Genomic DNA, 21,280 nt, shown 5'->3' with positions numbered 1-21,280 from the left:
ACCTGCGTTTGCTGTATTGTGATGCTGCTTTCACGTTGCGCTGCACGCTACAGCGCCGTGGGAAAGGTTTAGGTTTCGTCACAGTTGCTCTGATACAACATGCGCAAATTTAAAAAAAAAAAACACACAAAAAGCGAGAAAACGATACATTTGAAGTATTTTACAAAAATGTAATAACGCTGTAATGACGGCGCAGAAAAGTGGGGCTAAAATGTCAGGACTGCGAAAGCAATATTTTATGCATCTATTTGGCATTTCTGCCACTTTGTCGCGACGTTAAGATCATTTTCCATAATTGTCTCTGCTGACATTATGGGCTGTAAAATATTAACATATCAATAATAACGTAAAACGAACAGGCGGAGAAGGAGACTGATAACACAAGTTGTACCACGCAAGTTAATGAAGTTCTGTGTATCGACTGCTTTTCTGCTGTGCCGAATGAATGAATGTGTTGCCACCTGCTTTCATTTAACGAAGCTAATAAATTCTGCTTTTGCTTTGTCTTTTTTTGTTTATTTCCACTTGACCCGACCCAGGCCCTTGCAGAGGTCAGGTTTCAGGGTCACAACACATGAGCAGCACATACATAACAGGTATTTTACTGTGTTGCCCGGGGGGGCGGTGTACTCGCAGTACAGTGATTCATACCGCTGAAAAGCATTCTCTATGTCTCTGACAGGTTTTTGATTGCAGAAAAATGACACACTACCTCTGCTGCACGTGTTATCATTATCTTTTTAGCTATTTTGAGTGCGCCGCGTCAACGTGCCCTGTGAAGATGTGATATATTACATTTTCTGGGGTACTTTGTAACTCCTGCTTAATAAACAAACAAAAGATGTTATCTTGTGTATGCGTTAGATGTATTCTCATATGGACAGCAGCGGCATGTTATACTAAATCACGCTGGCATCCTTGTGGATTCTGAAAAATATAATTTTTACGAGATTAACAAAGGCGATCCATCATCGGCAGCCACGACTTGTTCAGATCTAGTCCAGGGGGATTAATCGATCGCTGATTTATTTTCCTTCTCAATCTGTCATCACTCTGCTGCTCACAATTATGCGAGTAAAACAGGAAATTTAGTTTCAAATAGCTTTCATATGACAAGTGGTTCTGGCCAAGCGATGGATTGTAATGAATAATAATGGCTATTTGAGTACGCAATTTTAACAAGATCATCTAATTATATACGATATTTTATTCTTTCTTTCTGTGATGATGATTTCTACAGCATGTGATTGATTAGGTTCTAAGTGCTGGAGGAAAGCGGTGCACAGTGAAACGATGTGCTGCACAAGCACTCTGCTGGCATTGCAAGTTAAACAGAAATGATGGCAAAGATAATAGTCAACCGTGACCTAACGAATGCGATTTGGGCTGTTTTTTCATCAGTTAGTAATTTAGTTAAATTGCTAGGATGGGTACTGGTTTATTATTTATTGTGCTGGAAGCAATAAGATGACAGACATGTGTCGACAGGCCTCAGCTTTACACTGGAACTACAATCCACAGTGCAGTGCAACGCTAGAACTTGGCAACTATCTTCGTGCAACAGTGCCTCTCATAAATCTACATACTGATTTATACTGTATGTAAATAGTAAAGATGAACTTTCTAAAGAGTAACTTTGCAAATACCTAAAAGTTCACTTTTTATGGTCGAGATCTCGTTTTTCTGCTTTAATCTAAACTTGACCTACACTTGTTCCTACATTCAAACAGTCATTTCTATGACACCCACATGTTTTGCAGAAAACCGAAGACAGGAAATCAGATATCAATATGTACAGTATTCATTTGGTTGTTTCCCCAGTGTGAACAAACTACTACCTCACATGTGTGGTAACCTTGGATTTTTCCAGCTCTTCCGCACTGGCATATTGCTCCTGCACTAACAAAATTTGTCTGAATAGTTTATGATTAGCGAGCTCGGGTACTGTCATGAAACATCGTAATCAGAATGAATTTCAGATGAAAAAGACTGTGGCGAACCGAAAAGCTTTCAGCATTCACAAGCAGAGGCATTACCTAGAGAAGTGATGAATTATTATTGCTTAACTAAGAAAATTCAACTGATTAAAAATATTTTTCGCTTACCAGTATGGACAAACATGTGTTTGACGTAGTTCTGTTTGGCAGTAAAGGTTTTACTGCAGAGAGTGCATTCATAGGGCTTCTTTTCCCCCTGACCAATTCCTCCTGCAGCCTGTTGCTGCTGAGCTGGCGATTGCGGTACCGAAATAGGGTTGGGGAATGATGGCATTGCAGGGGGCGGCACTGCCACAAACTGGGGTTGCTGCTGGCCAGGAAGGTAAAGGAAAGGCTTGTGGTCTCTAGCCGGCTGTGTAGGAAAGAGTGTGGGCAGGAAGGTGCTTCCAGCAGTGCCCATCACTTGGGAATTGCTGGTCACGGTGAGCGGCATCCTTAGATTGCTGGTGTCTGGCTGGCGCATGTACTGGGACAAAGGGCTGAGTTTGACTGAGTTTTGCAGGGTATGCATCATGCTACTATCACTAGTGCTGTGGGATGTGTCCCCGTCCTCTGTCTTTTGCACTTGCTCTGGGGACGAGTCATTGACCTCTATCTGCACTGGAACTCCTTCCCCGCCACCGTCTCGGCTAAAGCCAGTCAGGTATGGCTGCTGCTCCATTGTATCTGGCTCAGTACTAATGGAGGAGCTCACCCCTGAGTCAAAACTTTCAACCTTGGATTCACTCTCTACACCCTCAATCTGGTCAGTGTCGTCCTGGCAGTCCCCCATAGTTTCATAGCAGCTGTACTCATCATCCTCTTCCTGCTTTACTTTCACGCCTCCTGTTTGTATGCGTACCGGTCGTGGTTGCTTGCGGCAGTGAGTGGACTCAGCTGTGGAGATGAAGCGATCAACCTGCTGAGATCTTTCCTGGATGCGGTTCATCCAGGGTGGATCTTGAGATTGCTGGTCCTTCTGAGTGCTAAGATTCGGATCGTAATTCGTCGACAGAGGGTTAATGTAAAGGGAGCGCTCGCGGGTGCCGTTCTGCAGAGACAGGCCAGGGTAGGAGTACAGAGATGTGTATGCACGATCCACATTTTGCTGTGATGTTGCTTGCATATAACCTGACTCTGCGTCACTGCTGGGCCCAGAGGTGCCAGACTCTGGAGTGCCGCGGGGTGTTTCCTGACCAGAATCTCCCGGTATAACAGGGAACCCCCCTGGACCAGCCAGGCCCACGTTCTGGGACACGATCCGTGTGCACTCATCAATGACGGTCTTAATCTGAAGGATGCTGGCAGCAGTGAGGATCTGCAGAGCCTCTGATTGAGACACTCGCAGAATCCCACTGTACATAAAGTCTATCAGCTTTTGGATGGATTGTACCGAGACCACAGAAGGGATCTCAATGTCGCTGTAGCCCAAGAGCAGCTTGTCCTGAAAGAAGGGGCTTCCAGCAGCCAGCACGCACCGGTGAGCTCGCAGCATACTTCCATGGATCCGAACAGTCACGTCACAGAAGTGCCCACGGTTGCGCTGCTCATTGAGGGTCTCAAGTACAGAATTGCTGAAGTTGTGGAGATTGATGTTATGAATGCGCTCGGTCATCCCCTTGCAACTGATGTCACCTGCAAGCAGGAAGCAACATGCCTGACTGAACACAACACTAAAAGTCCCGGCACTTTTTTTTCCCACATGTAACAACAAAACATCGTCATTGTTCCCAGCGTCGCTGATAAATTAGGATTAATAAAATCGTGCACAATGGAATACAACAGTTATAACCAAAGGCAATATGATAAGAAGCTCTTTATCCATTCAAGGAAATTGCCTTTCTAAACTGTGTGTAAAAATGTCGTCAACCATGACACAGCAATCAGTTTGAATACGAATTCAATACAACTGCCTGTTATAAATAATAAAAATAATACAATTCTTTGGAGAATGTCTAAAACAATAAGACAAATGTGTTCATTCTGAGGGGGGGGGGGGGGTCTTTCAGTTCAGTCTCATAGTATTAGGAGACAATCCAGTAATTCCAGCTTCTGAGCTACATTTTTCTTCCACATCGCCAAACTGAAGGACAATTAAGATGGTTCCCATCTAATTACTCCAAGTTTCTATCAGTGTGTATTTCTGAAATTCCTCCGAACACCATTAGGTGGTGCACTGGGCTTAAAGGACAAACAGGCCTCTTTTGTTAGCCATGTGTTCACTGTGATGGCGCTTCCTAACTATCCTAGGGATCCGCTAAAACGTGACCCGGCTGATCAGTGTGAGAGATAAATGAAAGTGCTTTTCTTCCATGTCCTCAGCTGAAGGAATAAAAATGAGAAAGGTAGTAAGTATACGAATTGTCTGTTTTGTTCTACAACTGCTTTGAAAGCACAGAAACACACTTAAGTATAATTTCTGCTTTAAAGTACAGCTGCTGACCTTATTTGAAGGATCATTAAACACAACTTGTACTGAAACCAAGAAAATTGCCCTTCAAAACCAAGTGGAATATTATACTGATTTTTTTTTTTTTTTGGTTTTTACACTTCATCTGTCAGTGAATTAATTTATTTAAAAAATAGTGCTAATGAAAATATGAGGCAGAATCGAACAAATTACTGCTGAATACACAGGGGAACGTTTGAAGAAACACTTTATAATTTAAAATGTTATTATATAGCGAGTAGAAGTAAAATTAATGTTGGGGGGTCAAATGATAAAAACTAGATTTTGTTTTAACCAGTGAAGTTGAATTTAGGTAAAAATTACTGCAAGAGGCAGTACAAAAGTGTCAACACAACCCTTTAGTGCTAATTCCCAGCTCAGTGAATGAAACGTTAAGGAAGAATACGTTATTTTAAAAAAATGAAAGGAGTATAGTACTCACAGTTAGATGACGTTTTGTTACGAAGATGCTTGTGTGGCTGGTGATGAAGTGCGGGTCAAGCTTCAGTTTGCTGGTGGAGATGGCTGATCAGAGGCCTGGTGCTAGGCAAGGCTGTCAGTCCTCTCTGTCCAAATCATGTGTTGCTCTGCCACAGTGTTTGGAAGGGGGGGGGGGGGGGGGGGGGAGACAGAGGGAGAGAGAGAGTGAGAGTGAGAGAGAGGGAAAAAGACAAAGACAAATCTTAATGCCACATACAGCCTCGTCGATACTGCCACTCCCTTAATGAACCAGGAGCCACATTAGCAGGAGTGTCTGCTGCAACAGATGTGTGAAGAGTTTTTAAAAAGCAAGATGAATGGACGTCGGTGAGTTCACATGACTGAAAACTACAAATCAAGGTTGAAAATAATTTTGGTATTGGCTCCCCCCCCCCGCACACACAAACACACACACACCCACGCACACAGTTGCCTGAGCTTTTGGGCAATAAAACCACACCCTTCCAAAGAAAAAAATGATCTACTTTTTTTCCTAAGGAGCTTTGTTTTTGTTTGAATATTTTGGAAAAGGTCTCAGTCATATTCACCATCCGTGTGTGTGTGTGTGTGTGTGCGCGTGTGTGTATCTGTTCCCCTTGTCATTTTCAAATCCACAAATGAAACGGCACAATGTCTCACACAGATGTAAAGCAACGTTTTCAGCTGTAATAATAGAAAAGAGTCAAATATTAAACACACAAGGCTTTCATTGAAAACACAAGAAAGGCATTCAACAACATTAAGCATGTGATGAGCTGCTTTGGTGATGCTAAGGAAGTCTGACACAACTGCTCTCACACTGTACAAACACATGCAAATGCATGTATGCAAATGTTTGACCCCAAAAAAGAAGACAAAAAAAAAAATCACAAAATCACATAAAACTCATCAGACTCAAGTCGCACACTCGTGCTATCGTTCAAGAGCAGGGAAACTGGAAAAGGGGGGTTTAAAAAATGCATTGAATCGGTGAAAAAATGCCTCCACCAAACAAATTAGACCCACATTGTTCCAAAGTGCCATCAGGTAATGCAACCAGTGAAGCTTTTAAAGTACCTGGAAATTTTCACGGCATGTTTGGATGTGAATATTTATCATTAATTTGAGGGTGGATGATATTTCTGACACTCAATTTTTTTTTCTTTTGTAAAAGACGTTCAGCAGCAGCCACGCTTGCTACAACAGGAACATGAAGTGCTCTGTAAAACGCCACTAACTACTCTGTGCTGCTGAATGAACAGAACAGGGCCAGGATTTGACCAGACGTGCGCATTAATGTTGGAGCAAATTATTCTTTTACGGCTCTCAAGTACTTTCCAACAGCACACCTACTTTGAGACACTGAAGTAAAGCCTGCCTACAGAAACTATGAGATTTTAAGCAGTGACCTCCCTTTTTTTTTTTTTTTTTCCTTACACACTCGTGTGGAAGGATCATTGGCTGCATTCGGTTCTGCTCTTCTATGCCAAGGTAACAGACACGCGTTAATGTGTAAATGTGGCCCGAAGATGATCATTGTCGTTATAATTGAGCACGCTGAAGCAGAAAATCTGGGCTGAAAAAGTACAGTTAAAGTGTAACTGAGTAGAAATGGCTGAGTTGACGGACTGCTTGGGTCTCGGGCCTCCCTTCGAGGAGCGCCGCACTCTGTGGGACGCTCAGTGCTTGTTTTCCAGACATGTTCGTAACAACTTACAAATTTGATGATTAGATATAGGCATGTAATAACATGTTTAGGAGCAGATGGTGATCACACAATACTCAGATGGATCATGCTTTCAACCAAACGCAAACAGTTGGTTGTTTTTCAGTTTTGATCTGGATAAAAAAAAAAATTATTATAAAATGAACCTCCTACATATGAAATATAACTTTAGCCATTTTCTATTCACTATAAAGTTATGTGAGTGACCTAAAATAACACATACAGATGGTTTACTATAAATATATATATTTATATAAGTCTAAACTGAGCGCTGGCGTAGCTGCTAAGTTAGAAACTATGTATAACTGCGACCTGTTGCGTGTGAATGAACCCCTCCTTAAATAATCCTGACTGACAAAGTCAAAGGAAACCCCCTCATACATATATATATATATACATATATATATATATATTGTTTCACCACCTAAAAAACAATAGCGAGACCACTGTTTTTTACTAGACCGCACACCCACATGTCAAATTTCTTTATCCATTATAATGTCAAATATTTGACTTTTTTTCCTTTTTCCTGCTGGGGTTAGCTTGACATGCAAATGTTATCCAGGTGCCATGGTTGGGTTTTGTGGCTACTGCTCGACATTGCGCACATATATGTTGCTTCTACCAGTCCAGACATGTAAATCCACCTGCCTAATGGGGAAACTGAGGTGAACGCTGGCAACAAAGGAGTAGGCCAAGGGAAGCGGGCTTCAGTTGCCCAGACTGCCACTCACAACAGTGATTCCATTTTAGCCGTGACACAGTGGGTGAGCAGCAGCCAGCGCCTACCTGCAGTGAATTCTAATCAGCCCAGGGGTCTGTCTCCCTCCCTCCCTCCTGTACCCTGCCTTGGACTAAAGGGGCTGATGATCCTTCAAAATTAATTAGATCCTTGTAGGAGGCGGCCATTTTCTTTCACTTGCTAATACTCCATGGGGAGGAAAAAAATTTAAATCAAACTAAATTCAGCATTCGTACCCCACCTCCCCCATATTGGTGTCTTTCTTTCTGCGCCTCTACCTGTTTCCTGTTTCATCACGTTGAACCTCTCCCCGTCTTCCCTTCCTACCCGTCTATCTCTCCATCCGTCTATGCCCCCACTCTTCTTCCTCCCTCCTCTCTCCTTGCAAACCTTCTCCAACACCCCCCCCCCCCCCCCCCCCCCCCCCCACTCTCTGGCTGCCTCCATGCCCCCAGCTCTGTGTCTGCCTCTGTGGAGTTTGCTGTCAATAAATCCCCAGAGGTCAGTTTGTCTGCTGGAAATCAGACACAATGCTTCAGACCGCCAATGCAACGCATGCTCTGCTGCTGCCGCCACAACAAAGACTAGGGAGGGGTGGAGGAGGAGGAGGAAGAAGGGGGCATTAAAAAAAAAAGGGGAAAAAAAGGAGGAATTAAGACGGGAAGACGAGGGTTGCAACTTCACCAGGCAGGCTCCAGGTTAATCAGCTGACTGCGTGAGGAGGCGAGCTCGTGGAACACGCTGCACCGAATTGGACATTAGTTAATCAAGGTGGGGTGGGGTGTGAGGGTTTTGGGGTGGGTGTGAGGGGGGTTAGAATGGTGAGAATGGGGGATGGGGTTGAGAACAGACATAAGAGGCATGGTTATGAAAGGAGCAGTATCAGCCATTTGAATAATGTACATCTTGAATATGCAAATACTGCTTACAACACACACTACAAGCATACATTCAAGGCCCTTGGTACATTCAGTGTGGAGACAAAAGGGCCGCGGGGCATGATGAAAAAGCTCATGTCCATGCACGCGCACGTAGCATCTTGATGGATGTGATGCAGATCTGCACTTATCGAGAGTGTTTTTGTGTTACACCTTATTAACAGTAAGTCTGTCTAAAACCTCCGCTGCTTAACAATCACCGTCCGACGTTGTAATTATTAATTTCAATCATCCAAGCACATTAGCATATAAACTGCCAGAAATCAGGCTGTAATAGTACGTTTTGGATATGGGATCTAATGTAATTCTGTTCACAATGTAAATATGTAGCCAGAACACTGGGGTGGGGGGGAATGAAGCAATATTCGTGAGGTAAGTGAAGGGGGCGCGTTTGTTAAAGACAGAGTGCGTTCAGCTCACTTCTTTGACAAAATGGGTGCGCACACGCAACTCGGCGTCATCAGTTAACGCCTCAAACTTAAAAATCAAACGTTAGCCAGTACTATTTTGCCGCTGCACGCTTTGAAAAAAGAAATAAATGAAAAAGTCTGGCCAACGACAGCTGTGTCAGCTAATTAAATCGGAACAATTTGGAGCGCTGCGTTTCTCTCGTTACCTTTGAGCACTTAACAGGTAAGTAATGCGCCCAACTCCCATACACTCCAAGAAAAGCTGCAGAAAAACCACATCCTCAGTCTCAGGATTTAATTGATTTGGCTTTATTGCAGTCACTGAAAATCATCAACAAGCACACGGAGACTGTTGACAAGTTGAGCCAAGATTTTTCACACAACATTTTTTTTTTTCCTTCCAATTTCTACTTCTCCCTGGACTGAAACTGTACGGCGCGACATGTCAGAACCGGTGAAATAGTTTGAATGATTTCGAGTGCAAATCATTGATAATTATAGCGTGTTTAAAATAGACTCGATACGCAACTATTATTATGAAACATGAAACGCCTTTTGAACTTTGAACTGCCATTTCACCTCAAAACGGAGGCGTACCAGAGATCCCTCCTTCAAAACGGTACTTTCGATTTTAAACTCAAGACCAGGAACGGTTTCAAAACATGAAAATATCTAAATTTACAACACTTTTCCTTTCTCAAATTCCTTCCTTCTTGGTCAAAGCATTGTAAAGTAATTACACCACTATAATGTTATAGCCTCTCTTCAGTTGAAATTGCTTCAATGACTGTATTGTGTTCATGCATTTGTGTGCATCATACGCTAACTGCAGCCACTGTTAACTCTTTACGGTCCCCTTAATTTAATCACGCCGCGAATCTTTAGTTCCACTGAAATGTCTCCAGTAGCGCAGCATATTAATGTGTTAACATATTCAGCCCAACAGAAAGCCACTCAATGTGACAGGATGTGCGGCTTTCAAATAAATTCCTCTAGCACATAAATAACAATAAACACTGCAATTCAAGTGGAGGACAGTTAAAGTATTTTTTGACAGGACAGCTTGTTCAACTTCGTCACTTTCTGTCAAAAACACACCCACCGCCACCCGTTATCCATAGCAGATCCATTGTACACTTACAGATGGGAGGATAATCTACTTCTAATATACTTTTTTTTTCACACAAAGTCCACACAAACACTTGTGAATTAGTGCTATCAGTATTTTTTTTGTTCATACTGTATTTTATGAAGAGGATGGGGTGGGGAGTGGGGGAGGTGGGAGGGGGACAAACAGCCACTGCTGGCTTACGGCCATTAAAATTAAAGACGGCAGTCACTTTGGTGATGGAACAGAAAAGAAAAAAAATCTCAGAATTGGCAAATGGCTCTGCTTTTGTTAATGAGCATTTGACCATAAAGAACCATCTGACTACTCATATGATAGTCTCCAAAACACCTCTAACCCCCGAAGCAGATAATGCTAAATTCAAGAGTTATCATTTAGGCACAAGTGTCCAATGCAACTGCCTCTCTACAGCTACTACACACGTCAAGGACATTTTGCCTCTCCAAAAAAGGACCTCACAGGCCATTAAGAGATCTTCACGAACCTACACAGCTGCTCATATAGGACCTCTCTGTCTATTACTAGTGTATCATGATAAAGAGCAGTTAATACATTCAGCTCATCAAGAAATATCAGCGTGTATGCCTCTATTCATATTTCTATTCTCAAAAATTGGACTGTGTAGCTATGAGGAACAGTTTTGTATCTTCAAAGAAAATAAAGCATCTCCTGACTTTCTATCCTTGAGATGTAAACAAGGGGGGAAAAACAGGCGTTTGTGCTGAATTTTGAGGGGACTGTGCGGGACCTCTGTGAAGAAGCGCGCAGCTCTAACACAATAACGAACAAAGCAGGCTCTGAATGTGTTTAGGGTTAAGAGTACACTATGTTTGTCACTATAGCGAGGCCAAACAAAATGAAACCACAGTCTCATCTGTATTTAGAGCTAGAAAAACAGAAAAAAAGATGCTCGCATAAGTTTTATGTAAAGCCGGGTTTCACATGCAGCGCTTTCAAGGTGTCCTGCCTCTCAAAGACAGCACACATACGTGCTGTGGTTAAACAGTAAAGCCTTCTTTCATCAGTCATGGTTAGTGCCTCCACAATGGCACTTTGCTCTGTAAAATTTAAACCTTTAAGTTAACCTGACTAATGATTTAACTGCTAGCAGTGACTTTAAATCACTACTCGACCGTGCGTGCGTGGAATAGTCAGCAACTTCAGAAGTTGTGTACCATGAGGTTTCACAGCAGCTGCACAAGGGTGCACGAGCCAGCGCGGTGATGGTCCAGCACAGAGCTGAACTTTCACAAATGCACAAGGGTGCTTTAAGCAGGTCAGCTGCTCCGCTAGCTGCTTTTGCTTCAAGGGTCAGCAGCCTACCCTCTCTCTCTGGCAAGCACAAGCACAATGTTTGCCGTTTAAAAAAGACATGGTACAAAACTGCTAACATGCTAGCAGGAGAAAAAAGAGAAAAATGGTCATTGCAAAAGAAAAAATAGTTTCATGATGCAACATATTTCTTCAGCCTGTAGCTACGGTAACAAAAATACAAATGGCATTGGGATGAAATAAAACTGACTCATTATTCAGGTGAACTGGTGATATCTTCAATATGATGTCTTCAAACACAGATTTTTCTCATTATGTGAATAAGATGGTAAATCCAGAAGACTTAATGGAAGCATGCTGTCCTTATTTGAAGCCATATGGATGTTAGCAGTGTTTAGTTTATTTTTAGTTTGGCAAGCTGTTGTGTAGTAAATACAGATGATTATATATGTCTCATCAGATCATTTGACATATGACCCATCTAAAAGTGCAATGCTGACGCACTGAAACACTGCCGACCACAACCGTGCCCTAAACACGCTTTGACCAAGCGCTGGTCTGATCCACTGGTCTGCAGGCTGAGCAATGTGATTTAGAGCTAATGACTTAAACAAAAATTGGCACATAGGTAAGGTTTTCTGGTAATCCATCAAGGGGTGGCAATCTAACCACATTATGAAATTTCATCCATACAATAGCGTGTTGCGAGATTAACTTGTTAAGCAAGCCAACTACAGGATTTCACAAGCGCTCAGGGAAAGGCCAAAAACTAAAGATTTCCACTCTTTCGGCCTTGTGTTAATCTCTAGATGTTATTTAGACATTTGAGCTGACTGAAATTTCACAGCAGCACACTCAAAGTACAGATAAGTCATCGGTCCCTCGTGGAAACGGCGCTCGCATAAGGACAATAAGATCATTCATGTAAAGAGGAAATCAGCTCTCGTCGGGCATTTATGATGAGTACATTTTAAGAAACTACTGCCAACACTGTAAGCCACACCCTCTTACTCAGTAAATACACCTTTTGGAGGAAACAAAGGAGTAAATGGAGAAGTTTAAAGAAAAATATGCAAACTTGGACATGTGACAAAACAAAGCTTATGAGCTTCATGGGAATCACATGTAAGGCTTCTACTAACACAGTCCAATTTAGTGTCAAACCTTTGGACAGTCTAATCTCAAAATGGGCCTATGCATTGCCTGGAAAGTCTGTTGTTTGTGCTTGTTGTTTTCCTAGCAATTACATCAGGAAAAACTATGTAAGCAACACCAGTTAGTGTGGTTATACAAGTTCTATAGCATATCAGAGGTTGCATATACATAACAACTTCTTGTGTCCTTGTGTGACTGTGAGGATGACTATATGTTTTTAAAATGATGTCAGATGAGCTGATGGTAGCTGTTTGGCTGTTTTTTTAAAATAGATTTTTACCACCCGATGTGTTAGCTGTTAACACGCTCATTAATTTATGGTCTTTCCATTTCCTGTTTGCTTTGTTGGTGCCCAAAAAAACAAAAAAATGCCATTAGCAGTGAAGTCTTCTCCAAGATCGATCATATTTAAAGTAGGGAAATTGATTTAAAAGGCGTTTAAGTGATGCTGACAATGTTGCGTTTCTTACTGGACTTCCTTATGTTTTCCAAAGACAACAACTGGTGGAGCTGTACAATGCTGTAATTTGTAATTACAGAGCAAACCGCACTTGCTTTGTAACGAATTTCCATTACCTTACATGGCTTGCGTTGTTTGTTGCTGTGCAATGTGTCACCGTCAACACAACAAGATATTTGCGTGTTCACCATTGCTACACTTCCTATTGTTCCTTGTGCATTTTAGTGTAGCCCAGGTTGTCCTCTCTGATCTGTTTTAATGCAAAAAAAAAAAAAAGCAGAGAGACCACAGGGTCACCTCAGCACAAAGCGCCGATAATATCAGCTCCGTTTATGATAATCCTCTGGCCCTTTGGCCTTGCTAATGCTCATGAATTGTTGGTCAGTGTGGTCTTTTGAATGCAGCAGAATTATTATCGTTGATGCTAACAATCTATAGCTCATAAGCCCCAGAGTGTAACCTAAGCTGATCAGCTGTTTCTGGTAATATTACTATAAAGATCGTGCCACAGGCCTGTGAGTATTTTCGGCAGGTCATGAAACAAATGTGCCACTTCTAAGTCATTTGTGGTGCCACGGTTTGATGGAGAGGCTCAGGAATGCATATGCCTTTATTCCTGGTCATGTGACTGTGTTAGGTGAAGTTAACAGGGTACGTACAATAGCTATGTGTGTCTTTGTCTATTTGTGTGACCTTCCTTCCTATAAATGCATGTTGGAACTGAGCCTAAAGAGAAGTGGGAATAAGAAACATGCTTTGTGAATGAATGAATGATTGTTTAGACACTAGCCAGCAGCACAGCTCACTCTAGTGAAAGACTCTAAATTGGATTCATGTTGTTTAATCTGTTCACAGAAAAATTTTTTTAAAAAGAGCTTAAAGTGAGTTTACATAGCAGCTGCCACAAGGTCATGTATGGACGTTTTCACGTGCAGCGTCCCACTGCTGCCACAACCAGCAACCATTGCATTGGATTTCAAGCCGCCCAACTATCTCATGGAGACACATGGACTGCATCTACAATAAAAAAGTAATGCAGGTGTTACGAACGTCACTAGAACGATCCCACTGGGTCACTTGATAAATGTCAAACTTATTGTCAACAAACCTGGCAACTCGGATAAAACTGAACATTTGCCTTGCCATCTGGTTGTCATTGAACAGGATAGGCATGCATTTTCTTTGTCACCTAAACCAACAGTCCTAATAATAATAATAAAAAAAGACAATCTATACTTTACTATTCATTAAAACAAGAAGCTGTTAGACAAATTAACTATTATTTTCAGACTCTTCAAACCTAAACGTGTCTTGATATAGATACAATTCAGGGCAATAAATAACATGGATGGTATAAGAACAGATATGCCTTTTCAAGATGAAAATGCAAGAGAAAAATTCCCTTGTTAAAGATTTTCTTTCAATAAGAAAAATACCTAACAGTGATTTCCTAAGGCTGTATTTAAAAAAAGAAAAGACGAGAAAAAAAAAAACCAACTAATGACTTACTCAATAAAAAAAGAAAGAAAATACAGTTTTAGATTATGTGAAAATACTCTAAGGTTTCAGCAAACGTAATATTTGATAAAACCACAACACAAATACTATTGTGTAAATAAAATAATTCCCCCTTAGTTTACCCAAAGCACAGTGCATACCAATGTACCTCGAGCGAGAGTGTGCACAATCTTAACATTTTGGCTGGTGTGAGTACAGTTTAGTGGAATGAGGCTTAAAAAGTCTCCTCGATGCCAAGAATGAAGCCGGGAACTTACAGCGCTTATATTTATTGTGAAAAGCTGAAAAACTTACAAAGGACACTACTGCTCTTTGCAGTTTTCTCATACTCTCTTTAGATACTCTCCCCTTCAGCTAGGCAGTGAGCTCACCATGACTTGTAGAAAACCATATGGGTAGCAGGGTGAACTGAGGACACACATGCACCTTGGCAAACATACAACTTTGCTATTAGAATCCAGGATACATTTTTCACATCAGTTGAATACCTAGGCCTGCTTGTGTGTTTAAAGAGAAAGAACATTAATTAGGTTTAAATGCTCCTTCCATGCGACCGACAAAATAAATGTTTCTAAGACACGTTATTAAAATGAGTTCTAAAGAAGTTTAAACATCTTCAATAAAGGAAGAAAAAAAAAGAAACTCTTCCGTTGTGAAATTGTTGTGAAATAACTTCTGATCAAGTTCTTACATGAGATTTGGCTCCTGCAGCACAAATATAAAAGCTTTGATAACAACTGCATGAACCAAGAGAGTGTAATGGAAACACATGATCATACCCACCGTGTTTGTAATGTATATACTGTATACATGTGACACAAGGAGACCGCAACTGCGAAAACAAAGCAGCTGGCATTGCACTTTAAATGACAAAATTTAAAAAAAATAAATCTTAAGACTAATAAACATATTTCTTATCGTGTGAGCAGGCTAATATTAATTCTGGTCCTGTACCAAGCTCATGTGTAAACATTAAAATAAAACCTTCTTATCCGACGGCAAGTGTGTGATGAGTTTCTCCCCTGTGGGACGCTCCTTTTAGATTTTGCTTTATTTTGGAGAAAGTAAACATTCAAATCTAAAACCATATACTATGAAGCTATGCAGGAAGTAAGGATAGTAAGCGGGTTTCATGAGACTTTATAAAGTTTTATAGCCGAACAAAAGCTTACTGACGACCGGCTGTAACACTGGCAAATACTTATTCAGGCTCAATTTGTGCTTTCATTACGCATTCCTGTGATACTTGCAGGGAGGGAAGATTCCAAAACAAAAGTCCTTTGAAAACTGAAAAACGCGTCATAAAGTTTTTATGCTGCACGATCTTATAGTCACACCAGGTTCAGCTAAGGTTTAATAAAAGTTCTGATCTAAAAGGGCACATATTAAAAAAAACAAGACAAAAAAACAACTCAATGAATTTTAAAAGAAGGAGAAGAAAAAGTCTGGAGCTGTAAATATTCCTGAAATATTATTTATGGATAATATACCCTGATTGGGTTTCTTTTTAAAAAATAAATAAAAGCCTCTCAGTTGATTCCAAAATATTTTTTATGCTTTCTTCTCCACATCTTCAATAACAAAACACAATTTTCCTCCCTTTAAACAAGTGATTTTGTGTTCAGTCCTTGCTTTATTGCTGGAAGGAAATCCCCATAACACACTGTAACAGTGGTTTTGTGTTGCATTATGCAGCTAACGGGGAAATTTATTCCTTACTGACAAAGGCAACCTGTGCAGATTGTCAATAGGTTTTGTGATTGATTTGTATATTCAGGGATAAAAATAATGTAATATAAAGAGAAGCATGTAATGTGTGGAAAGGGTGATTTGTGGGTAGAAGGATCCAAGCCAGTTAGCCAGGAGGTAGCTAGCCTGCCAACAATTTCTAGTTTGCAAAGCGTAATCCAACGATCCAGCAAGGAAGAACTATCATTATATTTTACTAGGATCAAGGGATACAAGGAAAATAGAAATGGAAAATAATTTAATCACTGATACTTTAGAGGCACCTGAGTTTTTTGGGGGGTTACCATGGCAGCTAGGGACTCAAATGTTGCGTTACAGCTGCAAATGCTGTAAAACAGGAGTCTTACCAATAAACAGAAGGTGAGAAACTTTATTCATTCTTCTTAAACAAAACCAAATCCTGAAGCTTAAAGTCTATTAAAGGCTTAAAGGCTACTCTGTAGTTAATTACAAGACTTATTAACTTTAAGATGTGCACCTGAAAACAGTCTCTGTTGGCAATCACATCAAAGATGAGCCTTACTCCAAAGGGGGGAATATTCATCTAACGAGTATCATACAGGGAGGGGGAAAAAAAATAAAAAGCTGGGAAAAGATAAACTCTGCCTGAGACAAAAAGGCCAAGCAGTTAACAAGCACTGTGACATTCTGGATGCAATCCACAAAGTGGCTTGTTATATCGATGGATCTCTGCTGCATTCCCAAAATGGCTGCCAAATATGTTCAACTGAGCCAGACAAAGTGCCACAATGGACTCAAGTGCAAGTCTGCTGTCATACGATGGTAAAGACCTGACTTGAAATTTTAGTTATTGATTTTACTTCATCTGTAAAGGCTCGCCATTACCGCGAGGAGGAATTTTATTTGGTTCGTTTCTTTGCCGTTGTATTGCCAGCACATGCCAGAATTTTCAGCCAAATGTAGACTTTCCAAAATAAAATTATAAATACAGAGTACACATGGCAGAACGAGCGAGGTGAATTCCTCTCATGACCAGCGCTACACGCCCTCCCACACCTCTCCAGTCCGTTTCACTACATAGTGTAGCTCCCAAGGCCAAAAAAAACATTTCAGGGCAACTGCACTGCAACAATATGATCCTTTCAAATATTTATAAATATAATCATGTAAGTTCGGGACCACCACGCTTACCTGGTAACAGCCTGGTGAAGATAGCTGAATGGCGTGGGAATACCAACAACCAATGAAGCACTGCGGAGGCTTCAGAAAGATGTCTCTATCTTGTCTTTTTGGGCATCAGTGCCTTATTTCACTTATTTATTTTTTTATTTTTTATTTTTTGGAAATCTGACCTACCATCTGCGTCCATGTACAGTACAAGATGATTGTTTTTTTTTTTCCTGGTTATATGTGTCTTACAAAGAAGCACTTATTACATTAGTACAGCATGGTACCCTTACACATTTTCACTTGAGTAAACCCAAATAATCAGGTGGGAGAAAATGTGTGAAAGCGTGACTAAATCAGTCAAAAACACTTCAAAACTGAATGCTGGGCACACATTGCGCCAGTTTTCTGGTCAATAATAATAAACTGGCAAATGTGAAGAGACGGTGACAAGCTACAGCGGACGAGTGAAGGATGCTGAAGCCAAAAGAAAATTGGGATTGATTGCCGCATGTGGATTAACTGATCACCCCCCACCCCTTCCACACACACACACTCACACACAGCCTCTTTCTTCCATGTGAGTATAGGTGTACAGTTTATCTGCTGGGTTTCCTCACACAATAACCACTTTCCTTGATGTGCAGACGTACTCTTAAATATTCATTAGTCATGGGTGGGTTTGAGCCGTGACACAGAAAGTGGGCAAATGGCGATGGCTCAAACCCTGTGAATATTAATGTGTGTGGAATTTATACATGTAAATACCCGTTCCTGACTTAACTGAGATGAAACCGGGCACCTGATCCACGGACTACAAACACTCCCAAAGCACATAATGGCTTACCCTCGCTCAGCAGCTCCTGTACACCTCTGTGGTGATAAAACAAGAGTTTTTGACATCAAGCCATGGCGAGAGCTCACTTACAGCCAAGACAAGTACCCTCCAATTCATCAAAACAATAAAATGTCCACAAATGCAGGTGCTACGCCTTTTTTTTTTTTTTGGGGGGGGGGGGGGGGGTTACTATAATTTTTGAGTTTCTTTTCAGATGAAGGGCGTTCAATTCAGTGTACACATTGTGACAATATAATTTTTACTTTCTCATTATTTCCTCACCCACATGCAACCTGTCAAATCAGCGTGCTCTAATTCATGGGACAGAATTGCAATTATGCCTGGCTGAAGTCTCACATCAAGGAGAGGGGAGGAGGGTGGGGTGGGTGGGTGTGTGGAGGGGGTGAAGGAAATGTTGCATTTCTCCTACAAACATGCTGCACGCTCAGCTCCGTGTTTTCCAAATGTGTCCATTCAGAAAACAAACGATCCAGTGCTGCCACCAATTACGTAACCGAGCCTATAGACAAGCAAGTCGTTTACGTTGTGGAGGCATATTCTGAATGAAGGCGGGCAGGAGGAAGTGATCACAACAAAAGTGAAAAAAAAAAAAAAAAACAGAGGCAAACGCAGAATCGTAAAAAAAAAAAAAAAAAAAAGGAAGAGAGAAAGAAAGAAAAAAACCTACACACGCTCTGACACACACACACAGGTGCACATCCACAGATCGAGTCTGCGCTTTAAGGACGTGGACGCGGCGTTTCTCTCGTGCCTGTCAAACCCGGGACCGGTCTCTTGTTTGGGGCTATTCACTGACCAAACCAACACCAACCTGTGACATGACTAATGCGTTGACGCAAAGCTTTATACCTGGGAACAACTCCCGGGCTCCAGCCGGGTGTGTGGCTATTAATCAGACACGGAACGTGCTGTATTATAGAAACCTATCAGCGGCGCTCGCGTTAGACACAAGGACACGCCGTATTACTCTCTTTATCTGACAAAGCCGAGCGCTTTGGGACAACATCTGTTTGCCACACACACACACGCATGCACGCACACACACGCATACACGCACGCTCTCTGCCCCTGTCCATCTCTCAGTCACACGCGCGCGCGTGCACGCTCGCGATCGAGCACGGAGAGAGCAAGACTGACATGTTGCTCGGGATGAACTCTCTGTGGCCCTTTCAGTAAATTCATCCGCGTATATTAATCTATATACACACATATGCACGCATCTATATATATATATATATTTAATTTTTTTTAATTGCGCAAACAATACACATATTTTGACTTTAATCAAGAGGCGAAGCGCCGCTGTGCTGCCATGTAACAAGGAAGAGCGAAGGAATCACGAGTTGCCCATTAATATTTTGCAACAAAATGTCTCAAAAGGAACACAGAGAGCCTCTCTTGCAACTTTAATTACACCAGAGCATGGCTTCGTATCTAGGCCAGCCTCACATGGTAAACATTTTTTTTAATCTACTGTAGGGTATGAATTTAAAACGTGGGGGGAGGGAGCGATTGCGACAGTTTAAAGTGAGCTTTTATTTTTGGGAGAAACATGGCACCAAAATCCAGACCAAAAGAGTCCCACCAGATCCAGTTCTTATTTATCCCAGAAACTGGACCTGCAGTATTGCTTTACCTACAGACACAATATTAGCCAGCCTCCCCTCGCCTGCTGAGCACATCTGAACGTAACCCCATCTCATAAATGCAACGGCGTAATGATATTAATTCACAAAAAAATGTAGGCTAGACATCTGTCTCAGTGTGAGCCGCTTCGCTCCAAGGATAGATTTCACGCGTGCACAAAAAAACCAAAAAAAAAAAACCCCAAAAAAAACCAACCACCTCTCCCGGTAAGTTTAACAAACTGAAATGCATTTAAGACAGTTTTCTAGTGAGAGTATATAAGAGCGGTAGGAAGGAGAAGAAGAAGGAAAAAAATGCAATAAGGAAACGTGTTTCCTCTGACTCAAATAACTGACCTAAAAGCCAAATGCGCACGTCGCCTGCCACAGTTGTTCCGGGCTCACAGTGTGTAAAATGTGAGCAGGCAGCCCGCGAGCATCGCTCAGGCTTTCGCTGATTGAGAGAAACAGACCTGTGAACACACTTTGACCGGAGTAGTATTGTTCTCAAGTGTCCCCCCCCCCACCACCACCACCACCACCACAACCACCACCACCTCTCCACTGTCCGGCTCACGGGTAAATCTAAAAGTAAAGGGGGCACAGTCAGAATAATGACAGATGGCAAACTTGCGTCACGCCAGGGCAGCGCGTTTTTTGGTAGTCGAATATAGATGGACAACAAAACCCCCTGGCAGCCAAAACTGAATACCCTCACCCCTACCTACCTACCTACCCTACCACCACCACCCCTTCCTCCTCTAATCTAACGCAAGGGGCTCGTTTCATTAGGCTACATTTCGGACGCTGGCATCACGTTTATTGAACGTTCGTGACCCTCCAAAGAATGAAGTTTCCAATGTTTGCGGAGATTTCTGGGGGGGCTGGTAAAGCCAGCCACAACTACATGGGAAGTGAGTGGCATTTTCATGCATTTCACCCGAAAGTCAGCGAGCATGTTTTAATCCCCGATAGAGGAAATTCCTTGTATTCCCCCCCTTCTCTCTCTCTCCCGCTCCCTCTCTCTCTAATAATAGCGGCAGAGATGTTGTAAAGACCCATCCCTTTTCCTACTTTTCTCTCAATTTCTTACCTGCACTTCGAAGCTCGTTCACAAGAAGAAAAAAAAAGTGGCGACAGCGTTTCCACGGCGTTCCCCCCCCTGACGAAGCGCGCTGAGTTGATGTCTTTTTTTTCCTTCTTCTTTTAATATGTTCCCTTACTTTGTTTCATTTCTCACTTCCATCTTCTTTTCATCTCATCAATAAACACACGCTGCAGCCTACCTTCATAGAGCAGCTCGGTTCAAGTGTGCCCTCCCATTTTTTAACTATACATCGAGTACTTTGAGGGGTGGTGGTGGAGGAGGAGGAGGGAGGGGGGGGGGAGTGAACGGGCAGGCACGCCTTTTCACTTAAAGCTGCTATTGGAAGAACAGTGCACTGTCTTGGGTTGGATCAGAAATCCGTCAACATTATTGCGCCCCAATCGCAGGGAGCGCGGTGGGACGGTCAAACCGGCTCCATTATGGCTCTCTGGAAGTGGTAGGAGTTGTAGTAATAGTAGTTGTAGCGGGCTAATAGCGCTCAACCTACTCATTTGCCACTGCCTAAGCAGCAGCACGGCAGTTTATATAAGTGGAAGTCGGGCTGTGAAAGTGAGCGGTGCCTGTAAAAGGATGAGGG

At 42.0% G+C, this 21,280-nt stretch overlaps 1 protein-coding gene across 1 annotated transcript in view; it reads right to left on the bottom strand.

The window, feature by feature from the left end:
* The window catches only part of zbtb20 (zinc finger and BTB domain containing 20), a 33,783-nt gene extending 12,830 nt beyond the window's left edge, over positions 1-20,953 (bottom strand). The window contains exons 1-3 of the mRNA XM_004563987.5: positions 20,689-20,953; positions 4,868-5,012; positions 2,106-3,611 (exon numbers count right to left, since the gene is read on the bottom strand). Coding sequence (XP_004564044.1) covers positions 2,106-3,591 — 1,486 coding nt within the window. The 5' untranslated portion in view covers positions 3,592-3,611; positions 4,868-5,012; positions 20,689-20,953. The remainder of the gene's footprint in view (positions 1-2,105; positions 3,612-4,867; positions 5,013-20,688) is intronic.
* Positions 20,954-21,280: the final 327 nt, after the last annotated feature.

This window comes from Maylandia zebra, linkage group LG10 (genome assembly GCF_041146795.1).
Source record: "Maylandia zebra isolate NMK-2024a linkage group LG10, Mzebra_GT3a, whole genome shotgun sequence".
In the NCBI taxonomy this organism is placed as follows: domain Eukaryota; kingdom Metazoa; phylum Chordata; class Actinopteri; order Cichliformes; family Cichlidae; genus Maylandia; species Maylandia zebra.
Note: the sequence above shows the minus strand (reverse complement) of the source record. Positions and strands in the feature narration are given on the sequence as shown.